General features: G+C 39.0%; 1 protein-coding gene across 13 annotated transcripts in view; it reads right to left on the bottom strand.

Annotated features, from left to right (window-relative positions):
* Positions 1 to 18,976, bottom strand: part of WDR47 (WD repeat domain 47) — a 31,922-nt gene extending 12,946 nt beyond the window's left edge. The window contains exons 1-7 of one of the 13 annotated variants that reach the window (XM_045586939.1): positions 18,708 to 18,976; positions 10,180 to 10,346; positions 7,798 to 7,881; positions 7,131 to 7,236; positions 4,709 to 5,511; positions 3,141 to 3,267; positions 1,748 to 1,926 (exon numbers count right to left, since the gene is read on the bottom strand). In XM_045586939.1, the coding sequence (XP_045442895.1) occupies positions 1,748 to 1,926; positions 3,141 to 3,267; positions 4,709 to 5,511; positions 7,131 to 7,236; positions 7,798 to 7,881; positions 10,180 to 10,337 (1,457 nt within the window). In that variant the 5' untranslated portion in view covers positions 10,338 to 10,346; positions 18,708 to 18,976. Of the gene's footprint in view, positions 1 to 1,747; positions 1,927 to 3,140; positions 3,268 to 4,708; positions 5,512 to 7,130; positions 7,239 to 7,797; positions 7,882 to 8,996; positions 9,234 to 10,179; positions 10,347 to 18,707 lie in introns of those variants that run through there. The other 12 variants (XM_045586940.1, XM_036452601.2, XM_045586945.1 and 9 more) reach the window with 12 other exon arrangements.
* Positions 18,977 to 19,274: the final 298 nt, after the last annotated feature.

The raw sequence follows: 19,274 nt of genomic DNA, 5'->3' as shown, positions 1-19,274 counted from the left end.
AGTGCCAATTATTAGTATTAATAGAAACAAAATATCAAAAGGTATAAAGTAATGATAGAGTACTGTTAATAAAAATCCTATCAAGCTTTGGCTGATTTTTAAAATCCCAGTACAGGCTCAGATATATAAAACTAAGGACCCAGAAAAAAATTGAATGAAAATATTACATTAAAGGTTAGAAAACAGAATAGTTAAGAAAAGGTTAAGAGAACAACAGAGAATTTATGTAAAGCTAATTTACAAAAACTTAGGATAAACATCATACTTATAATAGAACTGGTTATCTATAAATTTTTTTAACATACCTTTTAATGTAATTTTAAATTCTGACCTCTAAAGTAATTGAGAATAGCTTTAAACAATAAATATATTCTATACTACATCTAAGTTATAAGAAATAATTTTAATTATATTTATAATTGTCTTTAAAGAAAGGAAAGGCCATTTTGAATAGTTTAACTGTTTTTTCTAAGGAAGTACTCCCCACCACAACTGGGATTACCTTGCTGCTTCATCTTCAGACAATCTAAATATCTGCTTTCACTGAAAATGAAATGGTCTGGAAGTCAAATTGCAACCATAATTTTTATGAATATGAAGAGGACATCCAAGAACCAGAAGTGGCAATTCATCAAATTAGGATAATTCTGAGAGCCACTGACTTGATCAGAGGTGATAAGAAAACAATCCTCAAATTGCACTTTGGAGGCCTACTTAGACTCTAGGCTACCATTATAAACATTCCTTGTGTGAAGGTTTGAAAACAGGATCAATTTCAGGCTCACTGACTTGCGCAAACCTCAGAGTGTCAAGCAGATTACTTCCAATATTATTGGGCCAAGGAAAGAACTGGCAGGTACCACTGTACTGCCTAATCATAATCCTGATGATAGCCAACAATAATGGCACACTTCCTATTTGCCAGGAATTAGTCTAAATAAGTGTCTATACATTAACTCATTTAACCTGCCAACAACCCTCGCTCATTTAAATATACATATTCTGGTTTATTAATTTTAAAACACGTTTTACATATATATATCTCCTATAATTAAAAATAATATAAGTTCATACTCTTGGCAGAAATTATAAGAATTTGAAAACACGGAATTAAGAATCTGTATGTGTAAGCATTCAAAATAACAATAAAAACAACAGCTTACACTTCATATAGTGCTTACTGTACTGTTCTTAGCACTTTACATATGTGAACTCATTTAATCTTCGTGGCAGGGAGATCTGGGGAAGATAAGAGATCAACCGAAGGACTTGTATACATGCTTATAAGTACAACCAATGGACACAAAATTCTGGGGAGGGAGGGTATGTATGGGAGGGAGGGGGCAATGTTAAAATATGTACACAGATAATAATTTAACTTAAAATAATAATAATAATAAAAATAATAATAATCTTCATGGCAACCTGTGAAGTAGATGAGAACACAAGCAAAAGAAGCTAAGCTAAGTAACCTCCCCTCGGTCCTCAGCTACCCAGGATGCACCTGGCAGTCTGCTTCCGGCCTGTCTGCTGAACTACACACTCTGAGGCTCTGGCTGCTTAGATGTGAAAGGACTTTAAAGGGATGGGCACAACTAGATGAGTCCTCAGAATGATGTGTCTGAAGATATGTAACTCCACATTACTCAAAACACTTAAAAAACCTTAACATTGCAAAGCCTACATGGAAAATAAACACTTCTTTTCAATAATTCCTCATGTGTAAAAACATGACTGAAAGACCAACCTATTAAGGAATTGTTCCGTGAGGTTCTGCTGCTGGTCCGGCCCATCCTCCTGATTGACACCTCCTTCAAGCAGCATCTGCTGGTATATCTGTCGCTGTTGCTCCTTCTGTTCTAAATGCTGTTGATAGCGTAACCTTTGCCTGTAATATTCTTGAAATTGTTCTGTTGAGTCTCGAAGCTTAAAAATTTGAGAAAAATATATTTGAACAGACTGTGATTGAATATGTTCCTACTCAAGAGTAACTTCTGTAATGCTGAATAAAATATACAATTAGCTATATTTAACAATTAGAAAATACTAAATATATTGCACATTGAAAAACTGCTTTTTTCCACAGCAAGAGACTGACCAAAACAAATGGAGATCCTGGGTCCTTAACTAATCTAAGATAAAAATACAAATTATAGTGGTCACAAGGGGAACATGGTTAGAGAATATAAATGTAGATAAAGAGTAAGAATCTACCTACAATACTTGAAAAAAATAGTTACTGAGGGAGTAATATTTAATAAACACAATATTAATCTTGTCCAACACACTTAATTTAAGCAAGAAAATTGTTTAATACGTTATTCTAAAGAGAAACTTATAAAATTTCCTTCAAAAACAATACTTTAGGTTTCATATGGGATAGATGTATGTTCAATTTAGCAGTCTCAAGCATTCCTACTTCACTCCTCTAAAAGAACTGTATAGCACTCAAACTCACAGGACTTAAATATTTACTGAATTCCAATATTGGCACTATTGTACTAGTATGTTTTGGTACTCTCATTTCCCTTGTGATTTCTTCTTTGACCACTGGTTAATAGTGTTATTGCATTTTGACAAATATGTGAATTTTCCCATTTTCCTTCTGTTATTAATTTCTAGCTTCATTCCATTGTGGTCAGAGAAGATACTTTGCATGATTTCAATCTTTTTAAATTTATTGAGCTTTGTTTTGTGTCCTATCATACGGTTTATCCTGAAGAACACTGCACACATACTTGAGAAGAACATGCATTCTGCTATTGTTGTTTTTTTTTTATAGATGTCTGTTAGGTCTAGATGGTTTATACTGTTATTAAAGTCTTCTATATCCTTAATGATAGTTTGATTAGGTGTTTAATCCATTATTGTAAGTAGAGTATTAAGTCTCCAAATATTATTGCATAACTGTCTACTTCTCTCTTCATATATTTGCTTCATATATTTTGGGGTCCTACTGTTTGGTACAAATATGCATTTGTATTTTCAATAGTACTTTTTCTACTTCACTCTGAATACTATTACTTCTTACAAGCGAGTCACACTAAAGCCGCAGTTGCCAACCTTTCGGGCCACCAGTGGCCCCCGGACCACCGGTTGGTGACTGCCGCTCTAAAGGACACTGGGGTAGTAAGGATTACCTCATTTTTTTCTTGCCTCTCTGGTCCTGGATTCTGTGCTCCATTTGCAGGCTCTTTTTCTGAAACTGAACTCTGGCCCAGGATTTCACTGTTGATAGGTCGCTGTGCCTCAACAGGTGTATCACTTCTTCCAGAAACGTGCAAGAAGACAAAAGGGAAGAGGTAGGGATGAAGGAAAATATATTTTAGTTAGAGAAATTTTAATTTAAAATAATTAACAGCCCAGCTGGCATGGCTGTGGTTGAGCGTCAACCTATGAACCAGAAGATTCAATTTCCAGCCAGGGTACATGTCTGGGTTGCAGGCTCTGTCCTTAGTGTGGGGCATGGAGGGGCAGTCAATCAATGGTTCTGTCTCATCAGTGATGTTTCTACCTCTCTCTCCCTCTCCCTTCCTCTCTGAAATCAATAAAAATATATTTAAAATAAAATAATTAACATTTTATATCTAACATTTGATATGCCAGATATATCAAAACGTAGGGTTCAGGAAAGCAGAGCTAGCTAGTCATCTGCACAAAGGCATCACTAGTTAGGAGCCTTGTACTCACAGGTACCTGAATATACATACACACATATACAGAGAGGAGGAAGTAGAAAGACCTGGGAAGAGTTTTAGCTACTAGGCTTTAAACTGGTGATGACCATAAGATAAATAGAACTTGTAGGAGTTGTTAACTGTACAGAGATAGACTCAAATGACCTTCATAAAGTAACATCTGATTTAATTTTGAAATTTATACAACACTTCCATATGTATAATCACATTTAACTTTCATAATAACCTGTGAAATAGGTTAGAACTCCCATTTCACAGATGAGGATACAGATTTAAAAAACAAGTGATTTTTCTAAAATTGCACAGCTAGTAAATAAAGCTCAGACTTGAGTCCAGGTCTTCACACTCTCAATCCAACACTGGCCCACACCTAAGGATTGTTGTGTGTTTCTGAGTAGGGGGGAGGGGGACAACATTTAATTTTGAGACTAATATTTTGAATAGCAAAAGCTTACATATTTCAACTGATTTTTCTTCCTTTTTGTTTTGAATTTTGTGTTCAAGTGAAAAGATACCTTCAAAATATTAATACTACACACTCCTTTATAGACCCCTCTTTCCTGTTTATCTTCTCAGTCACTGGATCCCGGGATGTAGCATGGTGCTAGCACATAGTAGATATTCAAATATTTTTGAATGAATACAGACATCAAACATGTAGGAGCCTCTTCATGTGGTATCTTTAACATAATTGAGCTTCCCAATATTGTTTTACTTACACCTCAAATATTCTTTAAAACAAGGTAAACTTTTTCCAAAGTACATGTTTATACTTTATCCAGAGCACAGTAGCTCTCCTTTAGCATGTTATGATCACCAATCAAGGCACATACAAGAATCAACCAATGAATGCATAAATGAGTAGAACAACAAATCCTTCTCCCTTTCCCCCATTCCAAATCAATTAAAAAAAAAATTTTAAGGAAAACACCCACTCACACCCACACACAACCATTAGATTATCTCAGACTTGTGGAAATTTCCTAATTATTTTATGAGCAAAATCTTACCGTTCAGGGGATTCCTCATAAATACTGTGACATTCTGTATTCTCAAGCATGAGACTTCTGCTGAGGTTCTGTACCCCTGGATAATGGAAGTTAGCGAAGGAGTGTGACATTGGAGAAGTTTTGTTCCCAATGTCTGAGATCCTCTTATCGTGACTGGTCAGTCCACAAGTGAGGCCATCCAAGGCAGGATTCAGAGAGCGGGTCATATAGGCATCAGCTGATTGAGGCCTTCTCATTGGAGATGACGGGTAGGGAGAAAGTTTGCTGATAAGAGGAGTCAAAAGATCAGCGTATGCAGCTTTTGTGGGTTTCAGGAGTTTATCGACATGAATGTTAAGCATTTTCTGTTCAAAAGCACAAGAGAAGACCGAAGAGGGGAGGTTCTGAAGCCATGACAACAAACTCAGATCCAAATCGTCACAACCATTGCCACATAAGAGGTCGATGCCAAGAAGGACTTCACTTTCTGTGATTTCTTCTCCGGTTGCTTTACTTTGACAAAATTCTACGCAGCACTCGTACAGTAGGCCCTTCATGACAAGCTGAAATAAACGATTATTACTTGCTTTGAAACCTGCCTCACTCAGCTTCCTATCAGCAGGAATGAATTCTGCAACCATGACACAAGCCTCTTCGAAACAGTGAACTCGTGCAGTGCTGGGATTCCAGTCCTTAAATTCAGCGTGATTGGTCAGGCGAGGCAAAGTCAAGAGCAAACAGAGCTTGCTATAGTCATCTTTAGAGGGGCAGTACTCCTCCAGGGCATGTAAACATTGCACGGCTTCCTGCATGGTAAATTCCAGCTGTAAGAAAATAGAAGTTATCACTATAAAGAGACATAAGATATGAAAGCAATGAGAGTGTTTCATTCAAACACAAAGACACTTCACATACTGTCAAACGATTCAATTGCAAAAGGATAACCTCAAGTGTCACAGAATATTCTTATGATTTTTAGGATATTTGACAAATTTCAAAGCAGAGACCAAAATATTTTTCACTACTAAAATAAAGATTAAATTATTTCATTAATTAGCACATTAAGCTTTTATCTACTAGTATAAAAACAGTGTTGTAATTCAGGCTTGACTATTATTTTCAAATGTATAATTTTAAAGGTAATTAAGTTTTCTAAAAATGAAAACTGATGCAAACCAATATTCAATTGTCTATATAACTTACTGTCACTCCAGCTTATTCAAAAGCAAAAGAGCCATTCTCAAACCTGCTTAGGAAAATTTGTGTGGGGAAAGAAAGAATCAAGAGAAAGAATATCGGACAGTCCATTTGCTATAAGAACCGTGCAGAGACAGAAGAGGAGGCTTAGCTGAGAGACAAATTACAGTAATTTGTATAGTAAATGTGATATTGTCATAAGCTGTTATTTATTTTTATTTTTTCCATAAGCTCTTAATGATGTAAGGAACCTCACAGCTTACGTACTCCAGCTTTTATATCTTACATGTAGGAAAAGGTAGGATGTATATTTAATCAAAGTAATTCAATTAGTGGTGAAAACAATAAAAATTAGGGCTGTGACTTACAATCCAGTGTTTTTTCACTTTTAGGGATCAAACCTGGCTTCTTCAGCAAGCCTGTTTTTTCACTTTTAAACATCATTATCTGACAAACATTTATTATATATAAAAGTCCTCACTGTAATTTCTTTATAGTTTATTTCAATGAAAACTCACTCGCACTTAATAAAAATTTCACTGGTTTTATTTTTAATTTTTAAAATATATTTTATTGATTTTTCACAGAGAGGAAGAGAGAGGGATAGAGAGTTAGAAACATCAATGAGAGAGAATCATCGATCAGCTGCCTCTTGCACACCCCCTACGGGAGATGTGCCCTCAACCAAGGTATGTGCCCTTGACCGGAATCGAACCCAGGACCCTTCCATCCGCAGGCCGACGCTCTATCCACTGAGCCAAACCGGTTTTGGCAGTTTCACTGGTTTTAGATGTAACCATAACTAATATTAAAACTTGAATAGTAATTCTCTAATCAAAAGGAATTTAGTATCATTGAACTTATACTGTCATAAAGATAACCATTTTACCAAAACATCATTTCTGCATCAAAGGAAATATGAGCAGACAGAAGGAAGAGGCAAACACAATCCACTTCTGCGACGAGAGAAGCACTGATGTCGAGTCACCAAGTCAAGCCTCTATTGCTGCCTAAACCACAGGAACAGGACGGGCGCACGTCTCGCCCACCAGCCAGCCATTCAGTTACCATCTCTGCCTAAGTCACGGGAAGACTGTAGCCTCACTACAGGCAGAAAGGACTACAACTGCTAAGGAGCAGAGCTTACCTGACGGTGGCTCAAAAACATTTCAAAAACTCATGACACTAATCTTTCGTTTTAGTGAATAAAAAGAACTTATGACTGAAACAAGACTAGGGCGCAAACCTTCAGGAATAAAAATCTTACATGCTGGGGCTCATCTTCTGCTGACATTGCATTGTTAACACATAAAGCTTCCAGAAACTTCTGCTTCAGGATAATGTAACGGAACCTGCGGAAAATAAAGTGTGAAGCATAAAGATGATTGAAAAGCTGAATTATAGCAATGTCAACGGCTGGACATGGAACTCAAGTTCCTAAAGCTGTTAAAACAAGCTAAGTGTGTCTTAAAGAAGTAATTATTTATTTTTAAAAAAGAACTTCAAAGTTTTTAATTTTCCAATGTCTCATAAATCAAATGCAATTGTAAGTTACTGTAAGTACCTTTGCTTTCAGGACATTCTTAAAATATTTTATGAAGCTTATCACACTGAAACCATAATTAAAATAATTTCAGTAGCAAGTAGACACAATTCAATACAAGATGGAAGGATTTCTATTTCCAAAATTAATTCTAAACAAAAATCAAGTTTTCATGGAAGATGTCAAATGTAATATAATATGAAAACAAAATTCAGTAGAGGGTGTGCAGGAGGCAGCCCATCAATGTTTCTCTCTCGTTGATGTTTTTCTCCCTCTCTCTCCCTTCCTCTCTAAAAAATATCAATAAATACATTTAAAAATAGCAAGTTATAAAACATTAATTTTTTTTAAACTTCAGATGAAATCTTACCTCTTTTTGTCAAATTTTTCCATACATTCTAGAGGCTGAATGAACTGAAGAACTTCATCCCATTGACCGTCAAGGATTAGCTGCCTATATAAAGGAAAATCCATGCATTTATCAAACCTGGGTTACACTAATTAAAAGCAGAAGAGATGACAAGATAGCATTAAAGCTTCAGTCTGAAGTTTGTAATGGGATGAACTGTTTACTTGGTTCCTCAATCACTATCATAAAAAAAAAATGTTTTTTACAACTGACTTGTAACAACATATGTTATACGAGAAGAATTTGTGAATCTACAACCACTCCTCATTCTAACATATGTGTGTTTTTTTCATTATTCTCTATTACTTACGGGCTAGTGTGTGATATGTCCTTGTCTCAGTGTTTCTCAATTTGCAATGTCTGGAGATATTTTTGGTTGTCATAACTGAGGTGCTACTGACATCTACTGGGCATAGGTCAGAGATGCTGTAAATATCCTACAATGCATCGGATGCTCTCACCCCCAAGGACATGCACAACAAAGGATTATCTTACACAAAATGTTAATAGTGCAGAGGTTGGAAAATCCTGCTCTAAATTGTGAATCATCTCCGAGGCAGTTAGTACTAAAGTCTACACTCTGAGAATGAGAACAGGAAGGAGTAAGGTCAGGTTTCATTCTACTTTAGGTTCTATTGGAACTTTTAAGTTACAGGACATTCCTGTTGCTGCTGCTCTTTTATAACAGCAATTTCCCTCCTTTTGGATATTTTGAACAGTAAGACTTAAAAAGAAAGGGATGGGGGATCTACACAGGATTGCCAACTTTGGATTCTGCAAAGAAATATTAATAAAAAGCAATTGCAATATAAATATCATAATCACTCTATAAAGGGGCATTTTAATATTTAAAAATGTAGGAAAGCCCAGCCGGTGTGGCTCAGTGGCTGAGCATCAACCTATGAAACAGGAGGTCACACGTTCGATTCTGGGTCAGGGCACATGCTCGGGTTGTGGGCTTCATCCCCAGTAAGTAGCATGCAGGAGGCAACCGATCTCATCATTAATGTTTTTAACTCTCTCTCTCCCTCTCTTTTCCTCTCTGAAGTCAATAAAAATATAAAACTTTAAGAAGAAAAATTATTAATAAATAAATGTAGGAAGGAGACCATTTCAAAGGCCAGCCCTTTAAGATGAATCCGTTTTGTTTAAAGAAAAACTTTCTTAATTCTATGCATTTTTCCTCAGACCAGTAAAACTTCTTCACAAACCAACAGGTTTCAAGGGGGTATTTGAGAGCCCCTGCTAGATTGAAAGACCAGGCCAGACAGGCGGCCTTAGGATCGGTTCCTAACATATTGTGGACTAAGCTCCCCAGTGTGGGTGTGCAGGAGGCAGCCAATCAACGATTCTTTCTCATCATTGATGTTTCTCCCTTTCTCTCTCCCTTTTTTTCTCCCTCCCTCCCTCTTTTTTTTCCCTCCTTCCCCCCTCCTCCCTCAAATAAATAAATTTTTTAAGTTCCTTTCCTATGAACTAGGACCACTTCATTTCTTAAGGCTTTCCAAATCACAAAATGCCACATGTCCAAGAATCTGTACAACTTGTCAAGGATATTTGTAATTTTTATCACGTAAGCATAAAATACATTTCTGTCCAGAAATGTGGGCTTTTCTTTTTCTGTCCAATTCAAGTTAGGATATATTTAGCTTTCCATTTTGGCAAACGTTAATTCCCTTTTGCTCTGCAATTCCATTTCCAAGAAACTTGTTCTAATCCAAGAAACAGAAAAAAAGATGCTCAGTAGAGCATTTATTTAAGAAAACTTGAAAACAATTTATTGCCTATTAGGAAATTAATAAAAATTGAAAATTTGTATAGTATAAATCTGCAGTCACATAGAATCCTTATGATGTTAATAGATAAAGCAGGATACTAAATTATAAATGCAATATTTTTTTCTTAATTGCTGTTATTTTTTAATCTGCACAGAAAATTATTAGTAGAGTATCTAGAATCTGGTAGAGTGATTTTTCTTCCTTATTTTTCTATATTTTCTATAATGAATATGTTTATATAATGAGAATGTTTTATTTCTATGACTAAAAAATGGTATTTCAGAAATATTTTTTCTTTCTGGAGTCCCTGCTTCCTTAGTCATTTATTTATTTTAACAAAGCCACAACCACAATGTAGCTATAACTCCCGGTTTTTTAATGGACTTCTAGATCTTTCTTCTGAAACCATTCTACAGAAAACATTGTTTGGTAAATGTTTTAATATAAACACAAACATTTTTCAAATTATACTTACATAGCCGTTTCATGACTATAAAGTACTACCTTATTGATACTTAACATTGCTTTAAAGGAGCCACACAGCTCACAGCTAATGAATTCATACCTCAGGAAAAGCATATCATCTGAAAACAGGCCATTTATGACTCCACTTTCCTTCTCAAGAGCCAACATACTAATGTGCAGCTTCTTTGAGTTCAAAAAGTCTAACATTAGCTTAATGATTTCGACTTCTTTTACATTCACTGTTTCTTCAGCCGTCATGTTGGTAGCCTAAACATTAAACAGAACAAAAACAAAAATTAATCCTATTGCTTTATGTCCAAGTGTTACTAACTGTCTGGAAAGCACGCATAACAGGCTTCCTGGAGATATTTAGTTCAGATATTTTGAAGTGAAATTGTAATACTTATCAATAAAGACATGCCTGCTTCAGGAAACAGACAAATCCCAAACCTCTCTCCCAGCAAGCCTGCCACCTGACTCCTCATGCTTTGGGTTTCCCTTTGCTGTCTTCTGAGCTTACCCTCCTGATCATAGACTTTATCCAAAAGACAGTAAATTTAATGGTATTTCCACTCACTGAATTCTAACCACATTTCAGAATTATCCCCCTGAGATTGCTCCTAGTGCACAATGATTAGCAATTTGAGCATTCCCCAAATCTTCAGATAATTATTCCTAGCAAAGGAATGACTTTCACTAACTAAACTCTCATTTAAAAAAAAAAAATCATACTTCCCTACTGCATCTCTTAAAGGGCACTATGTACCAACAATACAACTTCGTGCAGAATTAAGACTACAATTTTCTGCCGAAACCCGTTTGGCTCAGTGGTACAGCGTCGATCTGCAGACTGAAAGGTCCCAGGTTCGATTCCGGTCAAGGGCATGTACATTGGTTGCAGGCACATCCCCGGTAGGGGGTGTGCAAGAGGCAGCTGGTCGATATTTCTCTCTCATTGACATTTCTAGCTCTCTATCTCTCTCCCTTCCTCTCTGTAAAAAATCAATAAAATATATTTTTTTAAAAAAAGACTACAATTTTCTGATGTTGTTCAATACACACAATGATATTTAACATTTTATAGGCTACATATTATTCAACATTCAGTCTAAATATTAGGTATCTCTGGAGTTACTATGAATTTATAGCAATAGTCATATTTGCAATCATAACTTCAGGTTTAATGCTGCCATCATTTCAGTCAATAAAACCTAAAAGAAACTCATTATTACAAATATATATTTTACATTGAGTTTACATTTAAATTTTGAATAGATACAGAAAACATATCCTAGTTAACCTAGAATTGGTCAGGATTTTTAAAAATTAATTTAAAAAGACAAGTTTTAATTCTATACTCTAATATTCCCAATAGAGATGTACTATATTTTAATCACTCGACCCATAATTTTAATTCTTTTAAACTTCACTGTTGCTGTATACAATATAAAACATAGGCATGTGCTTGATGACTATATCTCAGAATTATTCTTTTCTAACCACCCTGTGTTATTTAAATATTTGAGTGGCTTGGCTGGTCCGAGTGCAGTGGTGTCTTACAACTAAATATTTGAGTGGCTCCAAAATCCTAGGTATGATTTAGAAATTAGATACTAAACATACACACACACACACACACACACACACGCACACGCACACACACACAAATATAAATATCCCCTTATCTGCAGGGGATACATTCCAAGATCCCCCCCGAGAATGCCTGAAATATGGATAGTACTGAAGCCTATATACTACGTTTTTTCCTATATAGACATACCTTTTCACTTAGAGGAAGCATGTTATGGCTTCTCTTTGGCATATCTAAATTGCCAGCAGCACCACTCTCGTGTTGTGGGGCCATTATTAAATAAAATAATGATTACCTGAACTACAAGCGCAGTCATACTGCAACAGTCAATCTGATAACCAAAACAGCTAATAAGTAGCCAACGGCCGAGGAGCGCACACGGTGAGTGTGGATAAAGTATGACTCCTGTAGGGCAGGACGAGGCGGGACTGTGTGAGATTCCAGCATGCTACTCAGAATAGTGCCCAATTCACCACTTATGAATGATTTAGTTCAAGTTTTCCGTTTAATATTTTCAGACTGGGATTGACTGCAGATAACTGGAACCATGGGTAAGGGGGACTACTGTACATCTCTGTTATAAAAACCCCTTGGTCATGCCGCTGTCACGGTGGATCGACCAAAGGCTGCTCACCAGGAGGCTGCGTGTGCAGGTGGGCGGGGTGCACACAGGTGGCTGGGCTGTGAGCCGGTGAGGCTGTGCAGGTAGGCGGGGCTGAGGGATTTCGCACACTGGGCTTTTAGTTTTTAAAATACTGTTTAATTAATAAACAATTTTAATCTCCTTAGACTATTAATCATTACAAAACCAGAATTTTTCTCTAATTCGAAGGAAAATAACTCAATAATAGCCCTAGGCAGTTTGGACAGCGCATTAGCCTGTGGAATGAAGGGTCCCCCGGTTTCTATTCCAGTCAAGGGCACATGCCTGGGTTGCGGGCTCAGTCCCCAGTAAAGGGCGTGCAGGAGGCAGCCAATCAATGATTCTCTTTCTCATCATTGATGTTTTTCTCTCTCTCCCTCTCCCTTCCTCTCTGAAATAAATAAAAATATATTTTTTTAAAAAAGAACTCAATAATAAATGCTTCTTCCTGCCTCCTCAGAGAGACTATAAATCAGTAAGAATTAACTAGCTTAGGAACTAAAATTATCTTTTAAATGCGATGCATAGCCAGCCAGTGTGGCTCAGTGGTTGAGCAGCTACCTATGAACCAGGAGGTCATGGGTGATTCCTGGTCAGGGCATATGCCGCGGTGGCGGGCTCGATCCCCAGAGTGGGGACATGCAGTAGGCAGTAGATTAGTGATTTTTTTTCATCATTGATGTTTCTCTCTCTCCCTCTCCCTTCCTCTCTGAAATCAATAAAAATATATAAATTTTTTAAAAATGAGATGTATATAGTATAAAATGTTATGTTAACTTAAAATACTAAAAATCAATGAAGAAGTGTCTAAAGAAAAGTACAGAGTCGATTTCTAAAAGCCATTAAAAAATGGAGCTCTGGCCCTTCAATCTAACTACTATTTAGTCAAAGTCAGCTCTGACAGCCTCTTAGGTGGACCTGCCAGCTCATGGTACACATGAACAATGACTCACCACCCAGAATTTGTATAGAGCCAAAAATAGGGTATATTCTACTAAAAATCAAAAGTAAAAAAGGGGAAACTCAGGATGTTTCAGTATTTCCATATTAAATGGCAGATTTATCTGTAAAAATATATCACAAAAACGTTTTCCTTTAAGGAATAAATTTTTACTTATATCCAATACCTGGACTAGGTAAGGTAAGGAAACAAGAGTTTGTTAATTTAAATTCTTTATTGTTTAAAGTATTACATATATCTCCTTTTTCCCCCATTGACCTCTCTCCAGCGCTTCCACCCGAGTTTTCTTTAATAATAAGCACATCTGACCCTGACTGATTTGGCTCAGTGGATAGAGCATCGGCCTGCGGACTGAAAGATCCCAGGTTTGATTCTGTTCAAGGGCATGTACCTTGGTTGCGGGTATATCCCCAGTAGGGGGTGTGCAGGAGGCAGCTGATCAATGTTTCTCTCTCATCATTTCCATATTTTGGCATACATCTAATTCTCTATGCCTCTCCCTTCCTCTCTGTAAAAAATAAATACATACATACATACATAAATAAATAAATAAATATTAGAAAATATATTTTAATAATAATAAGTACATCTGGCCCTGACCAGTGTGGTTCAGTTGATTGTCTCGTGCACTGAAAAGTCGCCAGTTCAATTCTTGGTCAGGGCATATACCCAGGTTGTGGGTTTGATCCTTGATTGGAGTATGTGTTGGGGGGAGGGCAAATGATCCAAACAATAATAATAAGCTCATCTGGAAACCAGCTGGAAGGTGGTTAATATTTCAGTACTTAAATAACAATATCCACAGGCACTAAATTTCAGATGGACTCTTTGAATCAATATGTATATTCTTATTGATTCTTAGTGAAGCAAGATTAGAAGAATGTATTAAGGAAGCAGAAATAAAGTTATTTTTAGAAATCTAAGATTAAAGATAAAATGTTAACAATAAGAAAAAAAGATATAATGACAACAGAAATACAGGCAGTCCTCTGGTTATGTCGGACTTGACTTAGGTAGTTTCATGGTTATGTTGCTATCTCCCATTTATTTATTTAAAAAAAATTCCGTCATTTCGATGTATGTACACATGTGCTTTATGTTTTTTATTATTTATTTACCACAAGTAAAGGTCAGGGATTATTATCTTTCTTTTAAATTTTTTTACTGTTTCACTTCATTGCTGCTGTCTGTGCTCCATGTGCGTGACTTATGTAGGTGGGTTCCGACTGACAGCAAAAAGTAACCCAGGGACTGCCTGCAGACCAACTTCTATGTGCATTTCCATACATAGATATGGAAAAGATTTTATGAAAAAAATATCAATGGTAGCTTTCTAACCAATTATAAATAGATATGATTTAAACGTTCCTTTGTGATGAGATTACTTTACTTACTTATAATACACGTTAACGAGAAAGAAAAACATACAAAACTAAAAATCATTCAGAAGTATAACATTAAAGATATTGGGGTACAGCCACTATAAATTTTGTAGTCAAGAAAAAAGTGCTTAAGAAAGGCTCCATTAGACCACAATTCTATCCTACACAATAAAAAGCACTCTCTTTTAATTCCAACTATTACAGGATGCCTAATACTGAACTCTGGTGCTTTACAATTCCAGTTTGCAAGAAAAAGTGTGGATAAGTAAATGAAGTCCTGTGAAGCCACTAAAGAAAAAAAAAAAAATCAAATACAACATAGGACCACCGCACCTTTCCTTTTAAAAAATGAAAAAAGAAATCTGCTGGCTATTCTTTTAACAAAACAGCACTTCAAACACTTAGGCTACTGCCGGGTCATTTACCCCGTATTTTCCGGCGTATAAGACGACCCCCTAATTTTACAGTTAAAACACAGGTTTAGGCCTATATTCACTGTATAAGACTACCCTCCACTTCAAAGAAAAGACTTACTTTGCCGTCAAGATCTGCAGGTAATTTTTGTGCAATTTTGGTCTTTTGCCCCCGATTTTCGGTTGACTTTTTTTCAGTTCAAAGGTCGTCTTATACGCCGGAAAATATGGTAATTGTAAAAGTCCAACAGCCTAGAAGGAACAGGCCCCGGCCAGTCTTCAGATGAGACCACAGCCCTGTGGCAGCTTTGACTACAACCCTAGGAGACCTCCAGTCAGAGGCACCCAGCTGGTCTATGCCCAGATTCCAGACCCTCAGAAAGGCCGCGATTTGTTGTTTTAAGCCACTAACTTTAGGGGAAATTTGTTGCACAACAATAGAGGATACAGAACTCCACTTTCCCCCCCACAAGAATGTATTTTCTTCCTAATTTCGAACTGAGATCTATTTGTGACTTTCATCTAGTTATGTCTTCAGGGTCAGCATAATACAAGTTTGTTATGTTAAAAACGTACACATATTTAAATCTGACAATAATTGTGTTTATTCCCCTACTTCCTTCAACCATTTCTCAATAGCTTTTATGTCTCCCACCATTCTGGTCGTTCTTCTCTTAACATTTGTTAATCTCCCACTTAAAACATCTCAAATTGAACACAACATACCAGGTGTGGTCTGGTCAGCCACTGTATACAGCGAAACTAACACTTCCCATGATGCAGGCACTATACAATGAATACAACGAAACAACTAAAATATAAAGAGTACCATAAAAGACTTACAAATGCAATGTAAAGGTCTCCTTTCTACTACAACATTGTGATATTTCAGGGGTAAAAACAAGAGGACAGAGGGGTGGGAAGGAGAAGGGAGAGGTTAATGGGGTAAAAAAGATTCTTTACACAATAATACTTTAAACAATAAAGAATTAAATACTTTAAACAATAAAGAATTAAAACAAAAACAAACACAAGAGGACATAATTAGGATTCAAGAAATCTTGAGTCTAATTTACCTTAGAAATTAGTGAGAAATTGTCCATATTATCTTTTTGTTTAAATATTAATATATATATATATATATATATATATATATATATTTTTTTTTTTTTTTTTTTTTTTTTTTTTGCCCACCCAGAGTGGTTTAGTTAGTTGAGCATTATCTTGTGCAACAAAGGTTGCCAGATGGATCCCAGATTTATGTTCCTCTCTCACATCGATGTTCCCCTCCCCTTCCTCTGTCTATACATGTCCTTGGGTGAGGACTAAGAAACAAATAGTATGGCAATAATGCTGTTACTTAAAAAAAGAAAAGGAACAACATATCTCATCCAAGTCTTCAAGTGAAATTGATGGCAACTCCATAAGTACCGGTAAGTGCCATGTTATCTGACCCCAGATTTATCATACTCCTGCATAGAACAGCTTACCTCTCACACTGCAAATACTCCTGATGAAAACCACAGGACAAGATAAACCATTTCTCTATAAATCAAGAGCCAATAACCCACACTGAGGATTATTTAATACCAAATGAAACTCCAGTCACAGTTATTCGCCATAGCCTTATTTTCTAAACCTGAGACCCTCCTACAGAAAGCAGGAACACATCCCTGACCCACATAGAGGGAGAAACCCCCTTTTCTCCACGTCACACAGTAATCAGGACCTCTTTGGGGGAGGAAAACTGCACCTTAATAGTTCCCAGGAGCCTTTTAAGGCCATTGTGAGAAATAAGGTTCTGGCCCTGAAAATGCTCAATAGATGATGCAGAAAATGTTAATTATCCCCGCCAAAGCTCCACTGTAATATTAAAAGGTAATCAATTGGTGCCTTACATTTTTTTTTCCAGAGTGCTTTCAAATACATTATTTTGTTCAACTTCAGAGCTTATTTCCAGACTAAAACAACAGCAGGTGTTATCCCCATTTTACAGATCTAGAAATCAGAGTCATTAGAAGGGTAAGCAGCTCTTCCAAGATTGTAATCAGCAGCAAAGGGAAACTTAAATCCTGGCTGTCTGACTTCCGGGTTACTGACCTAAGGAAAACTGCATCTTTTCATACTTATTTTGAAGTGTTTCTCAAACCGAAGCCTATGCCAAGCTGTCCATTCAGTAAGTACTCAATAAATTCTACTTCACAAACAGAAGAGGCTGAACACAGTTATAGGAGGTACGTAAGCTAATACCCCTTTCCTCTACGATACATTCCCATTACCAGCTTTAAAAAAGGGGTCGGGGGAGAGAGAACTGGGAAGTTGGAGGGAGGAAGATAAACAGTTTAAAATCCCTTCACACAAAAATTACATAATTAGTTTACCTAAAACTGATAGGATACTGTCAACTGTAATTGAAAAAAATTTAAAATTCATATATAATGGTATCTAAATTCGGGGTGTTACTTTAAAGCTAACCATATACCGTTATGCGCAATTTGTCTTTTCCATCCTTGTATTTTTTTCTTTCCTGGGTGGAAGCAATCTATCCCCCTGAAGCCTAAGGTTCATTACATCTTCCTTCTAAATGAGACCTCGAGAATATGTCATATAAAGGAAAATGGGCCCTTAGGCATTGCTTCTTTCTAGTAAAATTTCAATGCAAACACATGCCAAAGCTGGAGACAAAAAAAAAAAAAAAATGTACTTGGATTTACCGTGAAAAAAACATTTCCTAGCGCATGAAAAACGACATGTTTACGTCTGAGCCATGAACTTCTTGAAGTGTTCTCTGAAGTCCACAACAAAGGGAGGGAAGTCAGTGCTGGGATCACAACCTATGAATCTGGGTGGAACAAAGGGCTTCTCCTTCATTATGCAGGGAACCAAGTTGCCAAAAAAAAAAAAAAAAAGCTCGGCTCAGACACCACGCGTGGTGAGTGAGCGAGTCTGGGTACAGAGAAGGAAAATCAGATGCTGGTCAAACGCCGCTGCCGCCTGCCCCCGCCCCCGGCCCTTTTGGCCAAGGCCTGGCCCCGGAGCGACAGCCCCAAGCCCTTTCTCTCCAGCACAGGGACCCAGGTTACCCCCGAGAGCGGCGTGACCGCCTCCCGCATCCCGCAGGCAGGCGCCCCCGCCCGGGCTCCGCCCTTCCCTCGGACCCCCGTCCAGATCCCCAGAGGCCGCTCCCGTGGTCGGCCGACGTGAGAACGGCCAGACCCGGCCTCGCGGGGCTGCCCCTCGCCCCCAGCTCCCAGCCCCGCGGCTGCCCCCCCGCACCCCTGGGCCCGGCCAAGGAGCGAGGAAGGAAGAGACCCCGCCGTCCGCCCCGCTCCCGCCTCTCGGCGGCCGCTCGGTGCCCCCGGAGCCGGGCTGGCAGCGAGGGGAAGGTGTGGTCCCGGGGCGGCAGCCTGGCATCGGCCTCGCTGTCCCCAGGTCCCCATCCTCGCGGCGCGGGGGCCTCGCCCGCCACCCATCCCACCCGGCCAGCACCCCAGACCCCCCACCCCGGCCGCGAGCGCCGCCCTGGGGTCGCCCGGCCCGCAGCCCCGGCAGGTGTTGACAGGCGGCGACGGGTGACCATGGCAACGTGAGGTGTGCGGCGCGGCCCGAGCCTGCCTCCGCCTCCGGGAGTCACTCACCTGAGGGCGAGCCCGGGGAGGCGGCGGCGGCGGCGGCGGCGAGGGCGGCGGGGAGGCCGGCGGCCGGGGCCCGAAGTGGCCGGCTCCGCGTGGGGCGGGAACGCAAGGGCGGCGGTCTGGGCTTGGCGTCGGTCCTCCCTCCGCCGCGCGTCAGAGCATCGGTCCGTCCGTCCGTCCTCCTCCGGGCGGCCCCTCCCAGCGCGGCGGCCTCAGCCCTGCCTCCCGCAGACTGCGGTTGTCAAACGGTGCCGAGCCCGTCCCGGCCCCGCCAGCCAATCGCCGCGCTTCCCCGAGGCGCCGCAGGACCCCGCCGCGCGGGGCGGCCAGGCAGGTGCCTGCGCGGAAAGCAAACTCCGGGCAGGACCCTCCGAGCCCGGCGAGGGGAGGACCCGCCCGGACCGGCAGGCTCAGGGCTGGCTGGACCCCCAGGAAGGGCGGGTGTGGCGGTTGCGGGAGACCCGCAGCCCCGACGCAGACCCTTGGCCTCCCGCGACCGTGTGTCCCGAAATAGCGCGTAGCGGGTTGTGGTTTCCCCATGGAGTCCTCTGCGCATTAGAATGGACTCTT

The sequence above is a fragment of the Pipistrellus kuhlii genome, unplaced genomic scaffold (assembly GCF_014108245.1).
Source record: "Pipistrellus kuhlii isolate mPipKuh1 unplaced genomic scaffold, mPipKuh1.p scaffold_m20_p_24, whole genome shotgun sequence".
Taxonomy (NCBI): domain Eukaryota; kingdom Metazoa; phylum Chordata; class Mammalia; order Chiroptera; family Vespertilionidae; genus Pipistrellus; species Pipistrellus kuhlii.
Note: the sequence above shows the minus strand (reverse complement) of the source record. Positions and strands in the feature narration are given on the sequence as shown.